At 43.8% G+C, this 22,599-nt stretch overlaps 1 protein-coding gene and 2 non-coding genes across 9 annotated transcripts; all 3 read left to right on the top strand.

Annotated features, from left to right (window-relative positions):
• The first annotated feature begins 1,087 nt into the window (after positions 1–1,087).
• On the top strand, positions 1,088–22,516 carry ATG16L1 (autophagy related 16 like 1). Of its 7 annotated transcripts, none has more exons than XM_064517003.1 (19): positions 1,088–1,559; positions 2,239–2,332; positions 4,729–4,834; positions 5,466–5,539; positions 5,778–6,029; positions 6,878–6,943; positions 9,375–9,461; positions 10,248–10,304; positions 10,509–10,556; positions 11,246–11,348; positions 13,965–14,070; positions 14,189–14,259; positions 15,799–15,870; positions 17,864–17,984; positions 18,848–18,953; positions 19,479–19,628; positions 20,071–20,118; positions 20,510–20,611; positions 21,008–22,516. In XM_064517003.1, exons 1-19 carry the CDS (start codon positions 1,445–1,447, stop codon positions 21,099–21,101), a joined length of 1,872 nt encoding a protein of 623 aa, XP_064373073.1. In that variant the 5' UTR covers positions 1,088–1,444; the 3' UTR covers positions 21,102–22,516. The 7 variants fall into 7 exon arrangements, with proteins under 7 accessions (XP_064373073.1, XP_064373072.1, XP_064373078.1 ...); XM_064517002.1 differs by having other exon boundaries at positions 9,372–9,461; XM_026109630.2 differs by lacking the exon at positions 1,088–1,559 and adding an exon at positions 1,642–2,104 and having other exon boundaries at positions 9,372–9,461.
• LOC112988943 (small Cajal body-specific RNA 6) lies at positions 11,603–11,873 on the top strand. Its single transcript, XR_003260660.1, has one exon. It is a non-coding gene; the product is annotated as a small Cajal body-specific RNA 6 (non-coding RNA).
• On the top strand, positions 14,666–14,928 carry LOC112988944 (small Cajal body-specific RNA 6). The gene has a single exon (XR_003260661.1). It is a non-coding gene; the product is annotated as a small Cajal body-specific RNA 6 (non-coding RNA).
• Positions 22,517–22,599: the final 83 nt, after the last annotated feature.

Genomic DNA, 22,599 nt, shown 5'->3' with positions numbered 1-22,599 from the left:
TTGCAGAGCACAGGCATACCTTGTGTATGCAGCGTGTACGGGGCGAGGCAGAGCTGTGGATGAACTATTAGTAGCTCAGCCAGCAGTGCTCCCTCCCTCAGTGTCATAATCTAGTGAAGCACCTATTTCATTTTGTTACAATTTAATAATTGCATCCCCACTCATGTACTCGAAAGCAAAACAATTTAGGATAGTCCGCAACAAAAAGCTTTACAAATCCTGCACGGTTGCAAATTAAGTTACAATGATGTGGTTTCCTAACACATTACTTTGAAAGCTAAATGGTTAAAAGTCAAGCAATGCAGCAAGACTTCACTTTTTTTTACATTTGCCTGAAAACGTGTGGTTTCTTCACGACTGTGAACAGGATGTGTTCGTTCAGTGAAGGCTGCCTTTACACTTTACTCCATGTCCCAATAACTTTGCCAAGCCATCGCATTCGAAAGCCCCGAAGCCACACGTCGCCTCGGCCCCCCTGACCCGCGGCCTCAGGACTGAGCCGCTCTTTGTGCACAGCAGGAGCCGGAGGTGGGCTTGGAGACGCGGCAAAAATTACCCCAAACCCAACAAAAACAGCGTTGTAGGTCTCGTCTCCTATTCCGGGCTATGCAGTACCTAGCTGGCTGCATTCGTTTTAGGACTGTTCATCCATGTTAACACGAAGGAGGAAGGGGAGCGGTGCAGCCCCGAGGGGGCCGGGATTTGGGCACCGCTGCCCGAACCGGGGAGGCCTCAACGGGCGCAGCCGGGCCGCCGCCTCCGTGCTGGGCCGTGGGTGCCCTCCTCGGCGCGGCGCTGCGGGGGCGGCGCCCCAGGCCAGGACCCCCGTTCAGTTACGGGGGTTTCTAACCCGTAATTCATTTTTTTAGACGCGATTTTACAAAACCCGCCCATTTCTCCGATTTGGGTGACGCAAACTGTGGCGCTCACCGCCACGGCGCGGGAGGCTCTGCGCATGCGCCGCTCGCAGCGCTTGGGGGGGAGCCCCTCTCAAGATGGCGGCGCGGTCCCGCGACGCTCCTAAGATGGCGGCAACGCGCCTCCCGCCTTCCGGGACCGCGCCCCAAGCGGCGCCGCGGCGAGGCCCCCTTCCCTTCCCCCACTCCCCGTAGGGCTGCCCGGCGCGGCCGCCTGACGGCTGGAGCGGAGTTGCGCGTGCGGCCAGGCCTCCTCGCGGCGCTGCCCGGCGCGGGGGGCGGGCGGCGGCGGCGCGAGGCAGCGGCGCGGGCAGCCGCTGTCGCCTTTGCGGCGCGCCGCGGCGGCTGCGAGGGCCCCGTGACACAAGGCGGCCATGGCGGGCGCGGCGCGGGGGCTGCGGGCCGGGCCGGCGGGAGCCCGGCGCTGAGCGGACGCGCCCCGCCGCCGCCCCCCTTCCCCCCCCCGCCGCTGCCCCCCTTCCCCCTCCCGCCGCTGCCGTCTCCCGGCGCTCCCGCTCGCCTCGGCGATGGCGGCGGGGCTGCGCGCCGCCGGGTTCCCCGCCTGGAAGCGGCACATCGCGGCGGAGCTGCGGCGGCGGGACCGGCTGCAGCGGCAGGCCTTCGAGGAGATCATCCTGCAGTGTGAGCGCCGCTCCCCCCCTCCCCCCCGCCCGCCCCCCGGGCCCTCCTGGCGGAGGCGCTGTGAAACCGCCCCCCCCGCGCGGGGCCTCCCGGGAGCCGGGCCGGGGCCGCGCCGCGCGCCCTCGCTCGCACGTGCTTTCCTTTCCCCTCCGGTCCCGCGGGCCGCGCTCGGCCGCGCCGGGGGCAGCGGCGCCCCTGGGACCGCGCGGCGGCTCCCGCTCGCCTCCCGCTGTCGCTTCGCCCGTCCCGCGGCTGCGAGGGAGCGGGGGTCGCGCCCGGCGGCGCCGTCGTGGCTCCTGGGAAGCAGCAAGCAGGCCCCGGGCGGGCCCTGCGGCCTGGTGCTCCCCGGGGCGGGGGGGCCGTGAAGGGCTTGGTCTCTGAGCTGAGCCTCCTCGCAGGTGTCAGTGCGCCTCAGCAAGGGCAGCCTCTCTGCTGAATTTTTGAGGGACCAGAGCCACACCGCCTCTGGGTTTCGGAGGAGTCCGTGCAGTTACAGTGGAGGGCTGCCTCAGTCTGTTGATATCGGAGGCGCGCGCGTTACTGTGGTAGAGGCTTGCCTAATGTTTTGTTGTGCCAGAATAATTAAAACACACTAAAACTTTGGCTGGATCAAAAAAAAAAGTGGGAATCTGGTTTTGCCTTTTGGCTGTTTTCTTAATTGCCCTTACTGCCTTTTCAGATAACAAGCTACTAGAGAAGTCGGACCTGCATGCAGTGCTGGCTGATAAGCTGCAAGCAGAGAAATATGACATGCAAAGCAGACATGAGATCAGGTACCCAAAATTCCTCTTCTGGCAGTCAGCTGTCTGCCGCGCACGCTGTAACCCACAGGCTTGATTGATACGTTATGCAGACAGCGTCTAGGTTACTGCAACAACTTGGAGACAAACAGACTGGGAAATCTAGTGAACTAAAAAGTAAAAATAGATTATAAATAGCTCTAAACATATGGTGAAGTTGCAATCCGTTTACGGTATACAGTGGAGAAGGATCTTGGAGAAAGTTTTGGACAGAAAGTAGTTTATCACAGCCTCTGGGTGTGGAGATGGACCAGCCTACACTTCTGTACAATAGTCTGACATGTTTGCCTTGTAACGCTCGTTATGTTTGTCTGCTGTTAGTACCTAATGATTTTGATCTGGCTTTTGAAGTTACCTGATCTCGTAACACTCCAGCACAGGGAGAGACTGTCTCTTTAGTTTCAATCTGGAGACTAGGTTATCATTTAGAATTGGGAGAGTGGAGAAAATGGAGGTTGTGAAGTATGAGTGTTTTCACTGTGTAATTTTACAGCCTGCTTTTAGCAGGGGGTTGCCAAGACGCTTCCTTTCTAAGCTGGGAATAGCACTCTAGTGCTACAGGCGGTGGTCATGTTGCTTATTGTGTTGGCATTTGAATCCATGGTAGGCTGATAGTGTGCTCTTTGCCTGGACAGCGTGTAAATCCCAACAAGTAAAGTACTGTTGGCTTCTGCTCTTGGTGTTACTGAAGTAGAGGCAGGACAGTCACTCAGAACTGCCAACTTCTTCTGTAGGAGTTGCTTCCTCTGTTGAAGCTCTCTGTGATAATATAATGCAGCACTGTGTGTGTGTGTCTAATTTGTAGGCAGAACATACCAGTATGGTTAAGGCTGCTGTGAACTATTTCTAGTAAGGAATGAATAATTCCTGATCTTGTAGGAATTGCAGGCAGAACTTCAGTAAGTAGGATGGGATCTCCTGAGTTAGCACTGCGCTGCAGGCTGGAGTTAACCCCCGTCTGGAAGTATTTAGAAGTTTTCCAATGACTGCAGTTGTCTCGAATCACCTTTAGCTGACAGAAATCTCATTCTGGTTGAACACCTACTCCAAGAGACATCTGGGAGTAGAGGAGGATGAGCAGAAATGCATACAAACAAAAAGAGCATTTTAAAAGTAAACTTTAAACCAAACTCTGATATTGTCATCAGATATGACAAAACTTGTTGAACTGGAATGAATCCCCTAATCCTGGGTAGCTGAGGAAGAAAGATTTTTGCTTACTTTAAGGACTAGGGGGAATATCTAGTTCTGGTTTTAGACATACGCGTATAATATAGGATGCATTGGATATTACTACAGAACTTGGCTTTTTACACCTGTTTGAACATGTAGTTTTCTGGAAATGCTCTGTCTTCTAGTATAACATTGGTTTATGAGGTGGGAGGGTGTTAAGACATGCTCAATTATTGGTACCACTTCCCATGTATCACTAGGAGACCTTTCAGCTTCTGAACAGATTAACTGTTTCCCACTGTAGAAAGTTTCTTGCAATTTCCTAGTCATGTTTACCTGATACAATAGTGACTAACAGAATTATTTTTTGGAAAACTGTAATTTAAAACAAAGTTTCTAATTTCCTTGAAGTGTATGTGCATGTGTTTTATATATTGTGAGTGTGTGTGTGTGTACACACGCACGTACACTTGTTTAAAAACTAGCCTCTGGTGCTGTCTGCGTGCTTTCAAAAACATGAATGATACACATTAAAACTGTACTTGTTGGGGGAATGTTATGTATGTTCTTCTGGTTTCTAGAAATTTGGGATAATGTGATGCCACTGTATTAGAAAACAATTTAAAAAAAACCCTCAAACCTTCACACCGCGAGAGGCCAGAACGTAAATGAGAGAGATTGGAATGAAGGAGATATGATCGTAACGTCTTGGGCTGTAAGCCCAAGGGACTGGGAGTAGGACTCTGATTCCCATTATGCTGCCTCCAGATATTCAGCATCTCCAAGGTCCACCAGCTCCCTGCAAAACAAATTTAAGTTGGTAAAACGCTTGCAATTCTTCCAGTATTTGGAGAGTTTATTTTTAAAACTTGCTTGTCTTGGTGTATATTTAACCAAAGACTAGTTATCTTTCATTTGAATTTGAGTTATGTTTTAGAAATGTACGAAAGTGTGAATTATGTCCTCTGTAAATTTCTTTTTTTACTACTATATAATGGCTTCTTGGCCGGTGAGAAGTGTGTTGTGGTGGAGCTGGCTGTCAGACAGTTCTATGGTTTAGTTCATTATGAATGAGCTGTGTGCTTGATGTAGTATAGAAAATCTTAGGAAGATGCTGTTCTGAGACTAACTGGTCAAAGGCACAGAAAGAATTGGATTCAGGTTTGAAATCGCTTCTTCCTTCTTCCCAACTCCAGTCCAGGACATGATGGCACATGGAATGATGCTCAGTTGCAGGAGCTGGCCCAGCTGAAGATAAAGCATCAAGAGGAGCTGACAGAGCTGCATAAGAAACGTGGCGAGGTTAGAAAGCCCTCTCATGTTCTGTATGGTTCATATGCGGTCCTCTGCAAAAATTTACCAAGTTTATTCATCATTTTAATCATCAACACGGGTTGCTTAAAAAGACTGTACATAAAATGAAAGGTACAGCCTTTTCAAGCAACCCGTGTTGATGATTAAAATAAGCCAGAGGTGGCTGGTTCAAACTGACAGCCAGGAGATAAGAATACGCATTGTCAGCATAGCAAGGTTTTTAGGAAGTGCTTAATTTTGTATTTCATGGATGTTTTTACTGTAATGATTATGGGGAGAAGAAACTGATACAGTTCACAGTGCTGCCCATGAGCACCAATTCTGCATCGGAAAGATTTTGAATGAGCAAAGTGGGAGTGAGAAGGCGGGTGGTTGTGTGTGGTTTAATTTGGCTTTTTTATTTTGCAAGACCGTTGCTAGATATGAATAGACAAGGCAAACTAGCACGAGCAAAGGCTGAAAGCGCTATGGGGTTAGGCCGAAAAGTGAGCACCAGTTCTTTCGTGTAGATGCTCTTGCTTGTAGTGTTCGAGTGGCTCCCAGTCAGAGCATAGATCAGTCTGTTTGTTGTCCAGCTGACATCCCTGTGTTTCTTAATGTAATTCTCTTCCCTCCCTAGTTGGCGCAGTCTGTAATTGATCTGAATAACCAAATGCAGCAGAAAGACAAAGAGATGCAGATGAATGAAGCTAAGTGAGTAGGAACAGTTTCTTCTGTGTGGGTGGTATGAGACCTAGACTTTTGGTTGGGTTGTTTATTTGTATTACGATATTCTCTAGGAGTCCTACCCGTGGGCTAAAAACCCCTTTGTTAGACATTATACAAATAGCACAAAAAAAGATAGTGTAGGTCCCAAAGGAAGGGCTCATTGTGTGTGTTTTTGTTTGTTTGTTTTTGGCCTTTTTTTTTTTTAATTGTGATGTTCTTCCAGGATTGCAGAATATTTGCAAAAGATCTCTGAGCTGGAAACAGAGTGCCAGGAATTGCGTAGCAAGCTGCAAGATCTTGAGCGAGCTAATCAGACACTGAAAGATGAATATGATGCTCTCCAGATCACCTTCAATGCCCTGGAAGAAAAACTGAGGAAAACTACTGAAGATAACCAGGAGCTGGTCTCACGCTGGATGGCAGAGAAGGCACAAGAAGCCAATCGTTTGAATGCAGAAAATGAAAAGGATTCAAGGTGAGACTGATATCATCTATTTGACAAGGTACTTCCTGACATTTCTTTCTTACTTACAAATGCATATGATAAAAACCAGAATCAGCTGTGATCTCAGACACTGTTTTGATTCTTGCACAACATAAAAAGACTTCAGAACTCTGTGTTCCTTCCTCTGGCCAGCCCAGGCAAATGCTTTGTGAAAACATTCTTGTCTTTTAAATGAATAAAATGTGTTTTTAGTTTCTTGAGCAACAGTGAACTGTGGTCTAAAGATCATAGATCAGACACTTTTTCTGCTGGTATTAAGTTTGGACTTCTCTTGTCCATGTTGTATCTTGTTTCTCCTAGTTTTATCTTTTTTAACCAATTTAAGGGCGTTTTTAGTGTTTTGCGGAATTGAGGCACTGTCTTGAGAATGCGCTATGTGTAAGAGCAAATAAATTGTCTTATTCATCTGAATTCCCTCAACTTAACAGCTAGCAGTACTGAGAGAATAAGAACTATAAGACAAGTCTCACTGTAGGTGGTATTTTTGTATTAGCTTCACTAATGTAACCGTTATTTTTGCAAGTTCGTGCAAGTATTTGCTCTGAACAAATATGTTTTCATGTGGGTCATAGAGAGCTGATGCACTGCAGGTATGCCGTAGTTGTGCTTTGTCTTACTGTGTCACTGGACTATTAGTTCTGTCCTTAGCTATTCACAGTAATAAAATGCCTCTTCTGCACCAAGTATCTGGAAGACCAGGATAAATTTATGGCAGTTGTTCAGTTTTGGAAATATGAAGCCCATCAGAACTGTGCAGGGTAATCTTTGGAGTAGGATTAAGGAAGATTTCTGAAAATAACCTCATTTCCTTTTCTTAGGAGACGACAAGCCAGGCTGCAGAAGGAGCTAGCAGAAGCTGCCAAAGAACCGCTGCCTGTTGAACCGTAAGCAATCTTGATTTATAGAGCCCTTCTCCATCATCACTTCATGCTTTGGTTTTATGGAGATGCATGATAAATGGCATCTTCATTATTTCTAGATTTGGTGATGTAGAGGAGTGCTTAAACTTTGGTGTAAAGTCAAAAATGTGCAGTAACGCTCCTTACTTGAACTTCTAGAAGAGGAAGCTATGTTATGTCTAAAAATAGATACTTGGACTGAAAGCCCTAAGAATGCTTCATACAGTGAATTTATATTCATATCTCAGCAGAAAAACATTTGTTATGCAGTGCCTTTAGCCTTCCAAATAACTTTCATCACAGAGTAATATGCTCCGGAGAGGCCTACATTTTTAAATGTTAGGCTACACATAACTGTGTGTTAGGATTTTCTGTAGGAACAGGTACTGATTCACTTGAAAAGGGTGAAAATGTATTGATTGCTTCCATACTGAAATGGTTTTACACTGTAAAAAAAAAAAAACAAGATGGATGTGGAGTTACGTTTCTCAGCAAGCCAGAGAAGCATTTCTACTCTGTTGTCTTTTTCAACAGCTGCATTGATATTGACTTCTGTATTTATTCCTGACTGGTCTTCTCTCTAAATCAGCTGGCTGAAATGAATAGTTGATGGTATATATACTTTTTACCAGGTTGATGAGGTTATGAGAACTTGTGTTAGGCAAATCCAGAATAACTAAGCTGGTATGCTGTTACTAGAAAACTGAAAGAGTCTTCAAAATACAGTGGCAGAGCAGCATGCAGACATTTTCTTCCTATTCATTGTCTCTGTATTAGAATCATGTAATCTCTGTACTGCATGTCCTTGCACATGATAAGAACAATATATGTGCTCTGGAAGAGAGGCTGTGCAAAAGTCTGGGATAGGAAGGGCGTATGTAAGGGGAGCGTGGGAGAGCCTTTTTGCATTTGGAGGGAAAACTGAGAGTGTACAATAACAGTACAACTAGTTAGTCCAGTTTGGTTTGCAGCTTTTTAAGAAATACTTAAAAACTTCCATTCCCTTAGCTTACTGAAGTGTGACTTTCCATGGCAAGTTTACTACTGGCCTCTCTATCCCAGGCCAATGGACAATCTTTCCAGTTCATAAGAATAGGGATTTCCCTCCACCTTTTCCTCCCTTTTGTCCACAGTGTTTGATGTAAATATGTGTGGAATAGTCTAAATGTTAAATTCTTCAGTAAATATTACCGCACTGAATGAGGAAACCCACAGGTAGTATATTTATGGCCACTTTTTCTGCTAAGATTCTTCCTCCGCGTTACTCAAAGTGAGACCTTCCTATTTTAGAGCTGAGCTCAGAAGTAGCTGTGGTACAGCAGCTTGAATGTTCTTACTTTCTCTGGTGGTGGCGGTGGTGATGGTCTGAGTTTCATAAATCATTTGATTTGAGACACTGAAGTTTGGAAGAAGCCTGTTAAAAAAAAAAAAAAATTCTGAAAAAGAATTGCTTCTGTAAATTACTCAAACTCTGCTTCACAGATGTTTTTGATCCTTTCTTTTTGATTTTATTATTTTACAGGATTTGTATTGTTGTACAAGTACACTGCTTACTAAAAGGCAAAACTGCAGCATTTCAAGAAGTATGTCCCGGGGTTTAGCCACTTCAAAATTACGTTACGTTAACCTGGAAAGTTCTTTTGCTTCACAGAATTTTAAAAGCTTAAACTCTGTATTAAAAAAGAAGTCGTCTCAGCAGTTAAACTTGCTAGCATTTTAGAGATACCAGCCTGCTACTTTTGGTCGTAGTATAGATTTTTCTGTAGCCTTTTCATGCATACCGTCCTCCAAAATTTTAGAATTTTATGTGCAAATGTATTTTGAAATGTCAGATTAAAAATGCTCTGTTGCAGCTGGTTTAATCCTGTGTGATGTCTTTCATGGCAGGAATTGGATTATTCTTACTATTAATGCTGAATTTAAACTTCCTGATCAATCAAAATGGCATCATGCTGACAAAGCATGTTTACAGACGCAAGTGTGTTTACTTGCAAAATCAACACTACTTGAAGGAAAAATGCCAGACTGTCGGGGCCCATGATGACTAATGGGGAAAAACCTTTTGGCATAAGCCGAGCAGTTTAGCTGGATTAATTTATAGTGTAAGCATTGGATCCTCACAGTTCTGGTCAGTCTTTAAACAAAAGATGTGAACTTAGGTGTTGCACACTCTGGTTTACAGACAATCTATTGAAAGCGGTGTCTCTGGCAGCAACAGCTAGCTCAATGCTCATTTTGTTATCTGGGATGCACCTGCACATCAGTACAGTTAAGAAACCTAGGTGTGGGTTGGGGGTGAACACTGACAAATCCTGGAACAGCAGCTTCAGTTCAGTTCAGAGCCATCAGTGGGTACTCTCCATAAAAAGTTCTGTTTGGCTGGTTGAAAAAGAGGCATTTTCTCTCACTTCAGCAGGGATGATGATATTGAAGTGCTTGCAGATGAAACCTCTGACACAGCTGAGGAAACATCTCCACTGCGAACTGTCAGCCGGACGTCCAGGTTTGTAGACTCGGATGGTTTTGTACCGTAGCATTGAGGAAGAGCGAGGGGGATGAAGGTGTTGGAACAAGTGAAGGAACAATATTGGGGATGTTACTTACAATATTTACTTGCCTTTAGCTGGAACACGGTTCGGTACTCCTGCCAGAGCATTGTAAGGTTTATATTACCTGCTGTGTTCTCTGTTACCCCTTTCTAGATTTGCTCTGTTTTTAATCTGTGTTCTGTTTAAATTAAATCAAGCTACTGCCTGAAATTCTATATCTAATCTTAAAAGTAGAGTTAAAGGGGTTTTTTTTAAGACAATAAAATGGATTTTGCAGTGTGTGTTTAATACATCTCTGTAACTATACAAGCTATCAACATGACTTTGCAAGTACTTGCATTTTTGGATTTAATGGACAATACTGAAAGTATCTTCACCTAGCCTTAAATGCAATTTCTTCTTTCTGTAAAATAGCAGTGAGTGGAAAGGTAAGAGGTAATTATGAGAGCAAGGATTAATTTGTTTGAAACTTCAGACCTGGCAAACTGTTACCTCTGAAATGAGTAATTTTGGGGCTTGGAGGTTCAGGGGAAACAAGAAATTTCACTTGAAAATTATGTTCTGAGTTGTAGTTACTGGTGACTTTTGTACTGATGCCTTTCTTTGGTGTTTTCTGTCTTGGGACTGGGTCTGCAGGGGAGGGAGTCTTCCCAGAGGCTTGCTGCTATGAACTGTGTTTGTGTTGATCTTTGTTTGGAGAAGCTATTCACAAGGTTTAAACCTGTCCTCCCCTCCTTTAGTAAGCGACTCTCCCAGCCAGCTGGAGGCCTTCTGGACTCTATCACTAATATCTTTGGGTAGGTTAGAACACTTTCACCTCTTTGTTTTGTGTATCGGTTTCAATGTACACCAGAATCTTGGTGGTGCAGGGAATACAAACAAATAATTTCAGCCTTTCTTCTAGCTTCTGCTCTTCTTTTTTTTTTTTCTTTTTTGTTCTTCTCCTCAACTTCCTGTTTCTTCCATCTTGCCGTGTGCTGACCTCTGACCTTTCCCTCCAGTCTGTCTGAGTCTCCCCTTTTGGGACATCAATCTTCTGATGCTGCCAGGTGAAAACGTTATCTGCTCTTAGTCCAGCATGTGAATGTATTCGATTGAAGTAACATGCAACCCAGCTGCATTATCCTGATTAGATTTCAGATATTGGTAACACTGGCTAGAAACTTTCTGCAGTTAGAGATGCAGTGAACAAACATGAGTTTTGTTCTCATTTTCCGCTGCACTTTGCTCCTTTAGTAGCGTTATTTAAAATAAGTATGTGGGGTCTGTGCTTAATATCCAGAGCGGAGCCAGTCCTTCCAAGTCAAGCTCTGCATTAGTTGGATGGCCTTTGCTTAAATGATGCAGTCGAGCAGAGCGTTTTGCTGCCCGGAGTGTAGTGCTGCAGTGGTGTTCAGTCTCCCTAGACACAACGATGGAGTTGCAGTCTCTCCAAAACTCAGCTGCAATCACTCCCTTGTTTCTCTTTCATATTAGAAAAAAGATGACTGCTCAAAATTGAGGTCAGTAGTCAGTTCTGATAACTTAAGCTGGAATACTGTGGAATATTTAAAGCCACAAGTGAATGCAGGGCAATATGATGAATCTACTTCTTGAAAGGAGGGAGAAAAGAATGTAAAAACTCCCATTTTTATCACTCTGTCGTGTAGTTGAGTTCATCCAGATCTGTACCTATCACTTGAGAGAAGTAGTGTTCACTTCTGTTTCTTAAATATTTTTCTTTTCTGTCTCAACTCAGGAGACGTTCTTTGTCCTCATTCCCTGCTCCCCAGGATAATGCAGAGCCACATCCAGGTTCCAGTAGAGAAGTGAGGGTGCCCACTACTGCTATGTGTGTTTTTGTAAGTATGAAAGGAATTCTCATTTCTGCTGCCCTTTACTGTCTTTGGAGGAAGCAAATCCTAGGTTTATTTTGGAAAGCAGTTGCTAATTGATCTGCTGAAACTGTTTCAATTAACGGTGCCAGACAAGAAGGAATTCTTGATTTGGTAGCGTAGTTCAGCCCATTTAATCCTTAGCCTGAATGTTTCTTGGAGCCAGTGCTCCCCCGGCTGTGGTTGTGTGTTCTGTCTGTAGTTGATGTGTATCTTACTGAGGTCGATGATGATTAGTAAAAGGTCTGAGGGCACAGGGGAATTACACTCCATTACCCTCTTGGCTCCCAGCAGTCCCTGTTCTGTCATGCTGTAGCAGAGCTGTGATGGAGGAAGAGACTGCTGACAGTTTGGGATTAATTCGGTTCCAGTTCTCCACAGTGAAGGGAGTTGTGGCACTGAATGTCATCCAACAGAATTGCTTAAGAGGAGCTCGCGGTACTGGAGTGTCTTCATTTGTTGTGTGTGATCTAAAGTTTTCAAGCTGAGACCTCCTTTATGTGTTGTTTTGGCTTCACAAGGCCAAACTTAAATTTCTGTGAAGGGTTTTTCCTTTTGAAATTGAAGATAGTGTGGTAAATGTGTCTTGTAAAGCAACTACTTATTTGAACATTCCTCTAACTCCAAATTCTCAAGCAAAGAATGAAGAGCTTTCTCCAGTGCTAGCATGGGTGTAAACTGCTGTGAGCTTTGTAGCTATCCTGACTGTAATTCTGGCTGGGTTTTTTTCCCCTCTTGTCTTCCTCCTCCAGAATAATAGAGTGACCATACTGTGGCTGGCTGCAGCCTAGAGGCAGCCTAGCCTGCCCTGTTATCTTCAGTGGAAGTCAGTCTTGGGGTGGGGGAGTAGCAGTGTTACCCTCAGTGAAAATAGGGCCATAGCCTCAGCAACAGCCTGGAGCTGGCTCGAATGGGGAGCTTCACGGGAGGTGTTCGTGGTTGCGGTACCATGGTACAACCCCTCTCCGTCTCCAGCTATATTTGGCAAGCACAGCTGGTTGATAGATACAAATCTTGGGTAATTTTGTCATGCAAGGTAATGCAAAGCCATGTATGTAGGGGTTTCCAGAAGCATGTGAGATGTGCTGTTTTGACCATTCTGCTGATCACCTATAATATCACCTGAAAACACAGTAGACCGTCTTAACCCATGGTCTTGGCAATATGGGGATGCTGCCCCATTCCAGTTCCCCATCTTGGAGCAGGAACATGGGCAGTTGATAAGGCTGTCAGACTGCAGCAGGACAGAGGTGATGTTTGACTAGCGCTGCAATATTTGAAGGAGGACTTCCTGCCCATTTCATGTTAATGTGTGTGTTCCTGCTGGCGATCATCTGTGTTACGGTTTAGTTCCTGCATCTAGCCCAGGTGGACAGTGGAGCAGGGGTCCGGCAGGTGCCGGGAGGCCGGGATCCCAGCGGGCAGTACAGGCTCCTCTCCGAGGAGGTGAGACTAGAACTGGTTTGGGGAGGAGGAGAAGGCTGTGACTTCAGCCAGGATGCAGCTTCTAGGAGGGAGTTTTGACCACATTTGTTCAGAATGGCTCATCTGCACTTGCAGGAAGATTGGATTTGAAATGTTGACCTCTATATATGATCTGGGAAACCAGGTTCAAGGAACAAGTTCCAGAAGAATACAAGTATCCAAAAAAAAAAAAAACCAAAAAAAACCAAAAAAACCAAACCACCTGATCTCAAAAAACACTTTGCTGAAAATGCTTAACAAGGAATGTGGCAAATGAGTTAAGAATGTGATACATGGAAAAAAATCTGTAAGAAGTATAAAGCTGCGAATTTAACAGGAAAAAAAAAGAAGGAATCTTGATACTGAAGTTTTCATAAGTTTTAAAACATTAAAATTCAGTAATAAGTTGTCAGCCCAAGCTTCAAAACATGAAGCTGAGAGAGACTAGGGGTGTCACTGCTCCTGCAGGTAGGAATCATGGCTTAAGCCTGAGTTTCCTGTCAGAGAACTGCCATTCCAAGTCACAGCTTTTCTTTTAGTACTTAATCACCAAAGTAAAGCTGCATTATCTCCAGTAAAACAAAAGAATGTGCTTGATTTGTTATACTGTTTTGAAGCAGGCTTCCTTAACTTAAGCCTGACTTTGGTGTTCTGTGGTTGCATGAACTGTTTGGATCTCGTTCCATGGCTGGCTCTAGATGAGGAAACGAAAAGTTGATTTCCTTCTACAGCATACCACCTATTACTTTTTTCTGTCCTCTTCTTCCCTTAACTTTTTTCTGGTCTAACTTAAAACTAAACGCCTTAACTTACAAAGGCTAAACTTAAGAACCATTCTAAGGCCTCTGGCAGTCTGTTAGCACTGCTGAGTCTTGCTAATGTTTTCTTTTATATGCTTTCTGTTTCTTCTTAAGATAAGGATCAGTTGTCTTGCTCTGTTTATGGAGCATCAACAATAGCAGAGTTTCACTCTGGCTTTGTTTCCTAGGTACTGCTGAAAGACCTACAGCTGTGGTTCTGTGTAGTCTAGTCTTTAAATTCTGTAGCTTTCTAATCTGCGGTTTTGGGGTTTATGCTAATTCCATTTTGGGTGGCTGTTCTGTTCCTCCTGCTCCTCAGGATGCACATGATGGGGAGGTGAACGCAGTACAGTTCAGCCCTGGCTCCCGGTTACTAGCAACAGGAGGCATGGACCGGAGGGTTAAGCTTTGGGAAGTCTTCGGAGGTAAACGTTTTTGCGTTGGGGTATGTTGGGGTATTAAATGAACTCCAATTATAGTTCACTTCATGTTAGCGTCTGTTCTAATCTATTACTTAAGTTTTGTTTGTCTTTTTCTGTGCAGATAGGTGTGAGCCCAAAGGTTCCCTCTCTGGTAGCAATGCTGGGATTACAAGCATAGAATTTGATAGTGCTGTGAGTATCTGTACAATATCTATTGTTTGTAATTGGAGATAAAAGAATTGAATTGTGTTGTGCTCTGCTGCCAGTTGCCATCTTGACACTTTGAAAAGCTACCTAAATATTTTAACTCAGTTCTTAGGAGAGTAGCTGCAAATAGTTTGAAGTTCTACAAAAAGATCCTTATTTGGTATGCTGCAGTCTGTACCGCATTTCATTGTCTTTGCTTCAAAATTCAGAAGATCAAATGCAATTTATGCATTGGCTATTTTGATAAAATTGTGATAGAATAGATTAGGTTTTGTCTAAAGTAAGAAATTAGTCTTCAGTTTCCCGCTGAAGCTGGCATAAGAGCGCAACAGAAGCAAACACACTGAGATTTTTATATTTCTGAGGTTCATACCTGTAAGTGTTTTGTCGAGGTCTGTGATGAATAGTAAAAGGTCTGATTATCCTGAGACTTGTACTTCCATGACCCTGGCTCCCAGCAGTCTCTCCCCAGTCATGGCACAGTAATGGTGTGGTTGGCAGAGTGCTTGCTGACAGCTTGTGATGTGTTCAGTTCATGTTAACCTGAAGTACTGGAGACATGACTGTAGTCCACATCCAACAGTCCTACCTGAAGGAGTTTGGGGTCTTGGTCTGTTATATCTGGACATGTGATCTGACTTTTCTGCTGAGACCTCTGCCATAACAACGCCTTACTGCATGGAAAGTAGAGCAAGCCTGAAACAATTTCTTCAGTTTGGTGATTTTACGTGCTGACTTTTATTAATACACAGCCAAAAGTATCCCTCATCTGGGCACCGACCATCTTGTTAGAGACTTATCAGTGCTGTTAATCTGCTGGAGAAACTAGTTCTGAATTTTTTCAGATTGCTTGAATGCATTTCAGGTGAGAACTGCTTGAGGTGAGATGCGCCTGGGCTTTGGTTTCTGCTTCAGAAAAGTCTTTTGAGGTGGACAGGAGCACGAGCATCAATCCTATGATGAGCATTCTCCATCAAGGGTCACTTGGAAGAGCTCTAAGCCTGAAGCTGTGATCTATCCACCTGTCATTGAGCAGATCTCATTCTTGGAATCTTCACTTAAAATGTTTGAGTTGTCATGAAAATTACAGGAATTGGACTAATTCTACTCTACTAATTCTACTCTGGCAGGCCCACCTAAGCAGTGCCGTGGGGGCCTTCTGTGGAGAATCAAAAAGAAAGAGAACAGATGAGTGTGAACTAAAACCTAGTCCTCACTGCAGCAGCTGGGGGCAGAAAGCGAAGGAGAATGGTGCATTCTGGTCTGCTTACTATTATTACTTTTATCTGTAGTCATGAGTCCACAAATTGACATCATGTTTTGGGAGAAGAAAAAGGCATAGCCATACTGAAAGTTGTTACACCAGTATTCCTTACTTGTATGTTGGGTTTTTGGTTTTTTCTTTCTTTTTCCCTTGGCAATATAGCACTAATATGGCTTTACTGACTTCCTGGAAATACTTTGAGTTTAATAATCTGCATAATGACTAACAGAAGTAGTTTTAAATTATTCTTGTTTTCACAGGGTTCTTACCTCTTAGCAGCTTCAAATGATTTTGCCAGCAGAATCTGGACGGTTGATGACAATCGATTACGGGTGAGTCCCTTGAAGAAGGCAAAGCAATGGTCAGGCTGTTCCTGCCCTGTATTCCCCAGTCTAATGGAGGTTTAGTAATTTTGGAATCTGCATATTTACAGATGCAGATCTGCAACACATTCAGCAATTCTTTTTGTGAACCCAGTCTTTATTTCTTTACAATTGAAGAGTCTTCAATGCAAGAGAAAAGACTAAAATGCTGTGTTGGTCTTTGCATATCCTTGTAGGACACTCCAGTTACATCATATTTTCATACTATGAACTTTTGCGTCCCTTTCTGTGGAAACTGTTAAGTGTTTCTTATGGTTCTTGAACTACTTAGATGTTATACCCTTGTTTTAAGGACTGTCGAAGCAGAGCTTGCAGCAGACAGGAAGATTTTCTTTGTGTCAGGGGTAGCATTTTTGAAAAGTGGTCCATGGCCTAGCTGTAAAAAACAGGCAGGCCTTAAAGTGCTTGAATTTATTCTGAGTATCTTGCAAAAGATTCCTCCTGTCCTCCCTCCTTTGCACTCGCATTCATCTCCACTCCTTTAGTTCCTGTTTAAAGAAGAGCTGTAATCTACCAAAAGACAAGTTTTCAGCTTTCCCAGAGGTTTTGTTTATTCTTGTTCCTAGCTACACTTTCCCTCAAAGTTTTAGTTTAGAAAGATGCTACTTGGAATGATCTGAACCTTTTGGTCTTTCACATGTCAATTATAATTTTAATTCACTGAGTAATTCTCAGTGTGGAGATGTCAGCTAATTTAGGAAAGTAAGCAATGTATCAGTTCTTTTGCAGGTTTTTTTGGCCTGCAAATCATACTATTTGTTGTAAATTATAATGCATAAGAGTTTAACAGACTATAAATTACTCGGTGCAAAAAGTTATCTCTGCAAACATCCACCTGGCTTCACAATATCTTCCTGTAATTTTCCAGTATCCCTGCTGACTACCAGCTTTGGGTGAGTGCAGTCACTGTTCACTGAGATAAAATAGTGCATTCTTTGTTTTGAGTGTGTGTGGTGTGGACTTGTCATTCCTTGCACATGAGCAGGCAGCAGTGAAGCTGAGGTAATGGTAAACTTTACCACAAACTCCCTACTTAAATGCAAGTATCAATATATAATGACTGTGCAGCAAGAGCAAAAAAAGGATGCAGAGGGAAAGTTTAGATCCTCCTTTCTAGAGTTTGTATGTCCTGTCTTAAGAACAAGGGGTCTTTATTGGATGATGCTTTCTTTCAGATTTTCAGTGGTATGTATCAGTTTTTCAAACTTTGCTCCCATTTCTTTCCAATTTAAATGTTTGGCAGGTTTTGTATCTCCCAAGCCCAGATTGCTTTGTGTAATTTGATCATGCTTTGAGAATTAAAAGATGTGACTATATACTTCAGTCATGCATTATCTGTTTTGTGATTGGCATGCAAATATTCAGCAATTTGAAGTGAGTGCAGTTCATATTCTTAACAGTGTCCCCTGTGCTGGATGCAAACAAAAGCAGTTGTGAAAACTGCTCTTGGAAGTCTTTCTGGAACAGGTGGTTGTCTCAGCTTTCAGGCTTAAAGATGTTGAGACTAGATGCCCTTTCATATCCTTGAGAGGAGTTCGTTATAAAAACCTGAAGGCACCATTTCCATTTTCATCCTGATTAACCCCTTCTCAGCTTGTGTGCAAGGCTCTGTTGCAGTTAACATCCTTCTATGAAAAGCAGGTGCAGGGAGTGTAGTGGAAGAGAGCTTGCAGGCTTCACGAGTAGCTAGAGAAACTGCAGCTGAGGGTGATGTGTCTCCCAGCTACTGGCTGAGCTCTGTGGTACTTAGCACTGTTGGGAGGGTTGATCTCTGTTCAACTATAATGGATTTTTTTTCCCTCCCAGTAATGCAGTAGAGGTACAAATTGCAGTTTCTAAGACTACCTTTAATAAGTTGCTGAACAGCAGAGCTAGTGAGCTATGAGGAAAGGAGCTGGTGGAACTTGAACTGTTCATTTATACCATTTACTTCTCTCCTCAGCACACCCTGACAGGTCACAGCGGTAAAGTTCTCTCAGCCAAGTTCTTGTTGGACAATGCGCGCATTGTTTCGGGAAGTCATGACCGGACCCTCAAGCTTTGGGACCTCCGCAGCAAAGTTTGTAAGGAAACCTAAATTCTGTCTTCCATCCAACTTCTGTGTTTGCTAGCGAATGTAAACGGAAGTCTGACATCAGCCAGATCACTTCATCTTGCTAGTCTAAAAAAGCAGAAAACAGCAACCGTGTTATTTTCTGTTGCTGTTCAGGTAATCAGGCCTGATTCGTTCTGCCTGTTACCTGAAGCAACAATAAGAAATGGTGTATGCAGGAAGCACTGTTAATTTAATAGGCAGCTGTGTTCTGAGAGCTCTCTTTGTTCTTCAGCCAGTGGGGTGGATGTTTTGGTCTTCCACTTAAAAACTTGGGGCCAGGTCAGCCCTTTTAACCTCGAGCTGGATGCAAACGTCTCTTGGAAACTTCTCAAAAACTTCTGCATCTCAAATGAAAGTAATGCTAGGATTTTAGGTGGTTCTTTGGGAGAAACAATTACCTTATTTTCTTGGCTTTTGTTCCGTTGATAGTTCTTCAACCTATTGGCCTCGAGAGGGAAGTCAGGATTCCAAGTTACCTTGATACCTGAACTACAAACAGAGGTCATATAGGCAGTTTCTTGTTGCTTAACTGTTGCAAATTATGGCTGGCTAAATATGAAGTGGAGGTAAAGCAGCTGTCCGGGGAGCATTTAAAGGGATATTAGATAAAGCAAAGGAGATTGAGAAGGGCAAAGGGGTTGCTGAAGGCTTAAGTCAGGATTATTCCAAGACACTGTCTGCCCTCTTACGCTTCTTGGGCACTGCTCTGTATCAATATGTGTGCCAGTAAGCGAATACAATATGTGTGTGGCTTGTGATTGTTTTCTGACTGTTTTCACCAGCTTGTACAGTATGAATTCCCATGTGTCACCATTGATTTATCCTTTTTAGGTATAAAAACAGTGTTTGCAGGATCTAGCTGCAATGACATCGTATGTACTGAGCAGTGCGTAATGAGTGGACATTTTGATAAGAAAATTCGTTTCTGGGACATCAGGTAAAACCATTTTGAGAGAGTTTATAGTGTAGGAATGGTTATGGAATTGCTGTCCAAGGATAATCTGAACTGGGACACTTTTCTTCCTGAGCTTGGAAACTGGAGAGATTGTTATAAGAGTCTGAGAAGAAAGGCAGTGAATAAGCCTTTAATTATTAGATAGTTGATTTGTTGGGTCAGTTTTCTTTGTGGTCTTTTTGAGAGCGGGGAGGGGGAATTGTTTTTAGGATGCCTTTTCTGAAGAGACAGACTGCTTTAATGTCGATATTTTATATTGGCCAGTATTTGCCTTTCAAGACAGTGTTTAGTTTTTCAGAGGGTGGGGCTGTGAGGAAAACAACGTCTGATTGTTGGCTGTAAACATTATCCACAAAGTGAGTCTTTCCCAAACAAGATCTCAAAATGTGAAAACAAAACAATAGTTCTTTCTTCTGTTCCTGTGCATTGGGACAAGTCAAAGTTTTGATGCATTGACTGGCTCCTGGACCTTGGTTTACTTCTGATTTTCCTTTTTTCTGTCTTTAGGACTGAAAGCATAGTAAAAGAACTAGAACTGTTTGGGAGGATCACAGCTCTGGACCTGAATTCAGAGCGAACAGAGCTTCTGACCTGTTCTCGTGATGATCTACTGAAGATCATTGATCTACGGGTCAGTGCTGTCAAGCAGACATTCAGGTGAGTATATTCTCCAGAGGCCCACAAGAACATTTTGGATTTCCGAACTTTGGACTGCCCGTTGTCCTCAGTGTTTGAGGTTTTTGCAGTATCTGCATGAAGAAGGCAGTCTCCAACTCTATCTTTTTTGTTGTTTTTGTTTTTTGTGTTTTTCCTATGGGGGTAGCAGGGTTCTCTACAGTCTCAACAAAATCGATCTGCCTTGGCGGATCATGTCATTTGCCTCTCTAAAGAAGATAGCTTGTCTTAGAAGCGTTAGGCCTAAGAGGCAAGAATTTCTCCATATGTGGTTGATGGAAGGTGTATGAGAAATGCATTATGATAAAGGGCTACTGGAGCTTATTCCCCCAAATGTACAAATACTTATTTTGCTCTTTTGTAAGAACCTGGAAGTCCATCTCCTTATAAACTAAATTACAGTTATCTGATTCTAACTTTTCAGTGCCCAAGGATTTAAATGTGGCTCTGACTGGACAAGAGTTGTGTTCAGGTAAGGTCAGATATAAGCAAGATATCCTCTGATAAATCTTTTCCCCAGCAAAAGTAACAGTGCTTCAAGATGCTTGGTTGTATTGTCCCCATTTTACAAGTAAAAAAACTGAGGCAGAGTTTGTGGTTTGCCCAGAGTCAATTCTTGATCAAGACTGATTATATGAGGGACAGAGCATATCTGTAAATATCATCAGAAAGTTTGAGACAGTTTGATTTTTAAGTGCTTTAACTTGTTAGTGTTAACAGCTGGTGATGCTTAACTTTTTTATAGAATATTTAATGACAAATTGCTTGCTTAGGAAGTTGAGGGTGGAATAATGACATGTGGTGAATAATTGCTAACTTTGAAGAAAACTGTTCTCTCTGCTGCTGCTTCTCTGATCTTGTAGCCCTGATGGTAACTATGTAGCTGCTGGTTCAGCTGATGGGGCCCTCTATGTCTGGAATGTGCTCACTGGGAAATTGGAGAGGACGCTTGCAAAGCATCACAGGTGAGGGGGGAGCTGGCCAGATGATCTGATGAGGGGATATGGGCTGTGAGTCTTGCTGAGCTATGAAAGAGTTGTAGTCTTACAGCTTTGCAACTTATATTGGTGTGCATGAATTTCTTAATGCAGAGTCCATGTGGATTCATGTCAGTAATCTATAAATTGGAGTAAGGCTAGATTTATTTTTGTTCATCTTCTCAAATTGGCATGTGATTCTAATAAAGTATATTTAAATATTCTGATGAAATCATATCCCTCTTAGGCTTGTAAAAACAGGAGTCTTCTGAGGATGGAAGTGCTTGTTCTTCTGTAGCCAGAGTACTATAGTATTTCATTCCCGTGTTAAGTGCTGTTGTGCAATTTGGCTTTTTGTAAACTTATACCTGGCTTCCGTTTCAGTTCTCCTATCAATGCCGTCGCATGGTCACCAGCGGGTGCCCATGTGGTCAGTGTGGACAAAGGAAACAAGGCTGTGCTGTGGTCTGAATTTTGACGGGACGGAGGGTGAGAGGCAGAGCGTCCAGCGCCTGTGTGTATGGCGGTGCTGGTCCGTGGCTGAACAGAACGGAGACCCGAGCCCAGATCCATCATGAGCGGGTATTTTAGTGAGTGCATGGGCTTTGCTTTCCAATGGGAATCTCTGAAGCGATGGAGAAGGAGCCTGAGTCAGAGACTTCTCGTGGCTGTAACCGCACTGTGGCATTCGGACTCAGCAAGGGAGTAGCTGATCTGGATGGAGAATGCTACTTAGTCATGCCTTTACATGCAGTATCTATGCACTGAGCAGAGCTGAAGATACTAGTGGGATTCCTCACCAGACAGCTGTGCCAAATACCCTGTCACACAAATGTATCTACAGCACTTCTAAGTTGGAAATGTTGGAAAGAAGTTCTGTGTATTCTGACTTGTCCTGTCTCCTGTGTTCTGTTCTTGTGGCCTAGTTTAGGCATGGGGTGTGAAAATCCTGAAATATGGACACGTCCTAGGCAGTCTGTTAAGTGTTGGAACAGCTTTTAAAGAGAATCTCCTATGGCTCTGACAGCTCTGCCTTTGAGTTATCAGCTCAGTTCAGAGCTGCTCTGATCCTTACGCGGGTTCTCCAGCGCTGTCAGCTGAACTCCTTGTATCCATTTCGTCTGCCTTTCAGGAAACTGTCCGTTCTTCAGGACTTCTGCACCATTTTGTTAAAATGCCCTTCAACAGCTTGGGTACCACAAAATAGGGGACTTTTAATTTTTAATTCCACAGCCAATTTGGTTACCGAGTGTGAAGAGAGAGAAGTTCAACTTCTGCTGTGCTGCTGTGATAAGGAATGTAGTCATACTGTGACTCCAGTACCAGAGTATAGATGTTTGGTCCCTTTTTCTGTTCATCCGTCCTGTCCTGGAGGCTGTCAGTAGAACATGGCGGGCGGGGGAAGCAGTGGGGTTAAAATCCCAACTCCAGTGTTTTGGTGCTGGCAATTCCAGGCCACTTGCCCCCTTTTTGAGCACACGTGCAATATGCCTGTCTGCGCTGGAGCCCTCTCTGTGCTATGGAGCAGTGTTCTGGCTCTGTGTAAGCATCCAAAACCATGATGTGGCTGGGTGTGAGCTAGCTGGCATAACTTTATCCAGCCAGACCTTTACACATCACCTGGCCCTCGAGACAAGCCACCAGCGTTGTACCGCCTTTTTATTTGCACTTTATTTTCTTCTTTCTGATCGAGTTTTACTAAGGAAGCGTGTTCTTTGGAGGGGCCAGGTTTGGGGGCAGCTGCCGTGATGGGCATCTCTCTAACCTAGCCTTTTGCTCAGACACCTTCTGCAGAGGGGAATTAGAGTATATAGGGCAAACTTTTTATTTATTCAGCTGCCCATAAGAACTTGACTGTAAATAAACCTGTGTTCTGCTTTTAAAACCCCACAATGCTCTGATTCATTTGTGTGTGTTTGTGTGTGAGATCTTCTGAATAATTGAAGAAGGGGACCTAAAATGTGACCCTCTGTGTT

The sequence above is a fragment of the Dromaius novaehollandiae genome, chromosome 9 (genome assembly GCF_036370855.1).
Source record: "Dromaius novaehollandiae isolate bDroNov1 chromosome 9, bDroNov1.hap1, whole genome shotgun sequence".
Classification (NCBI taxonomy): Eukaryota; Metazoa; Chordata; class Aves; order Casuariiformes; family Dromaiidae; genus Dromaius; species Dromaius novaehollandiae.
This window is presented reverse-complemented; position numbering and strand designations above follow the sequence as displayed.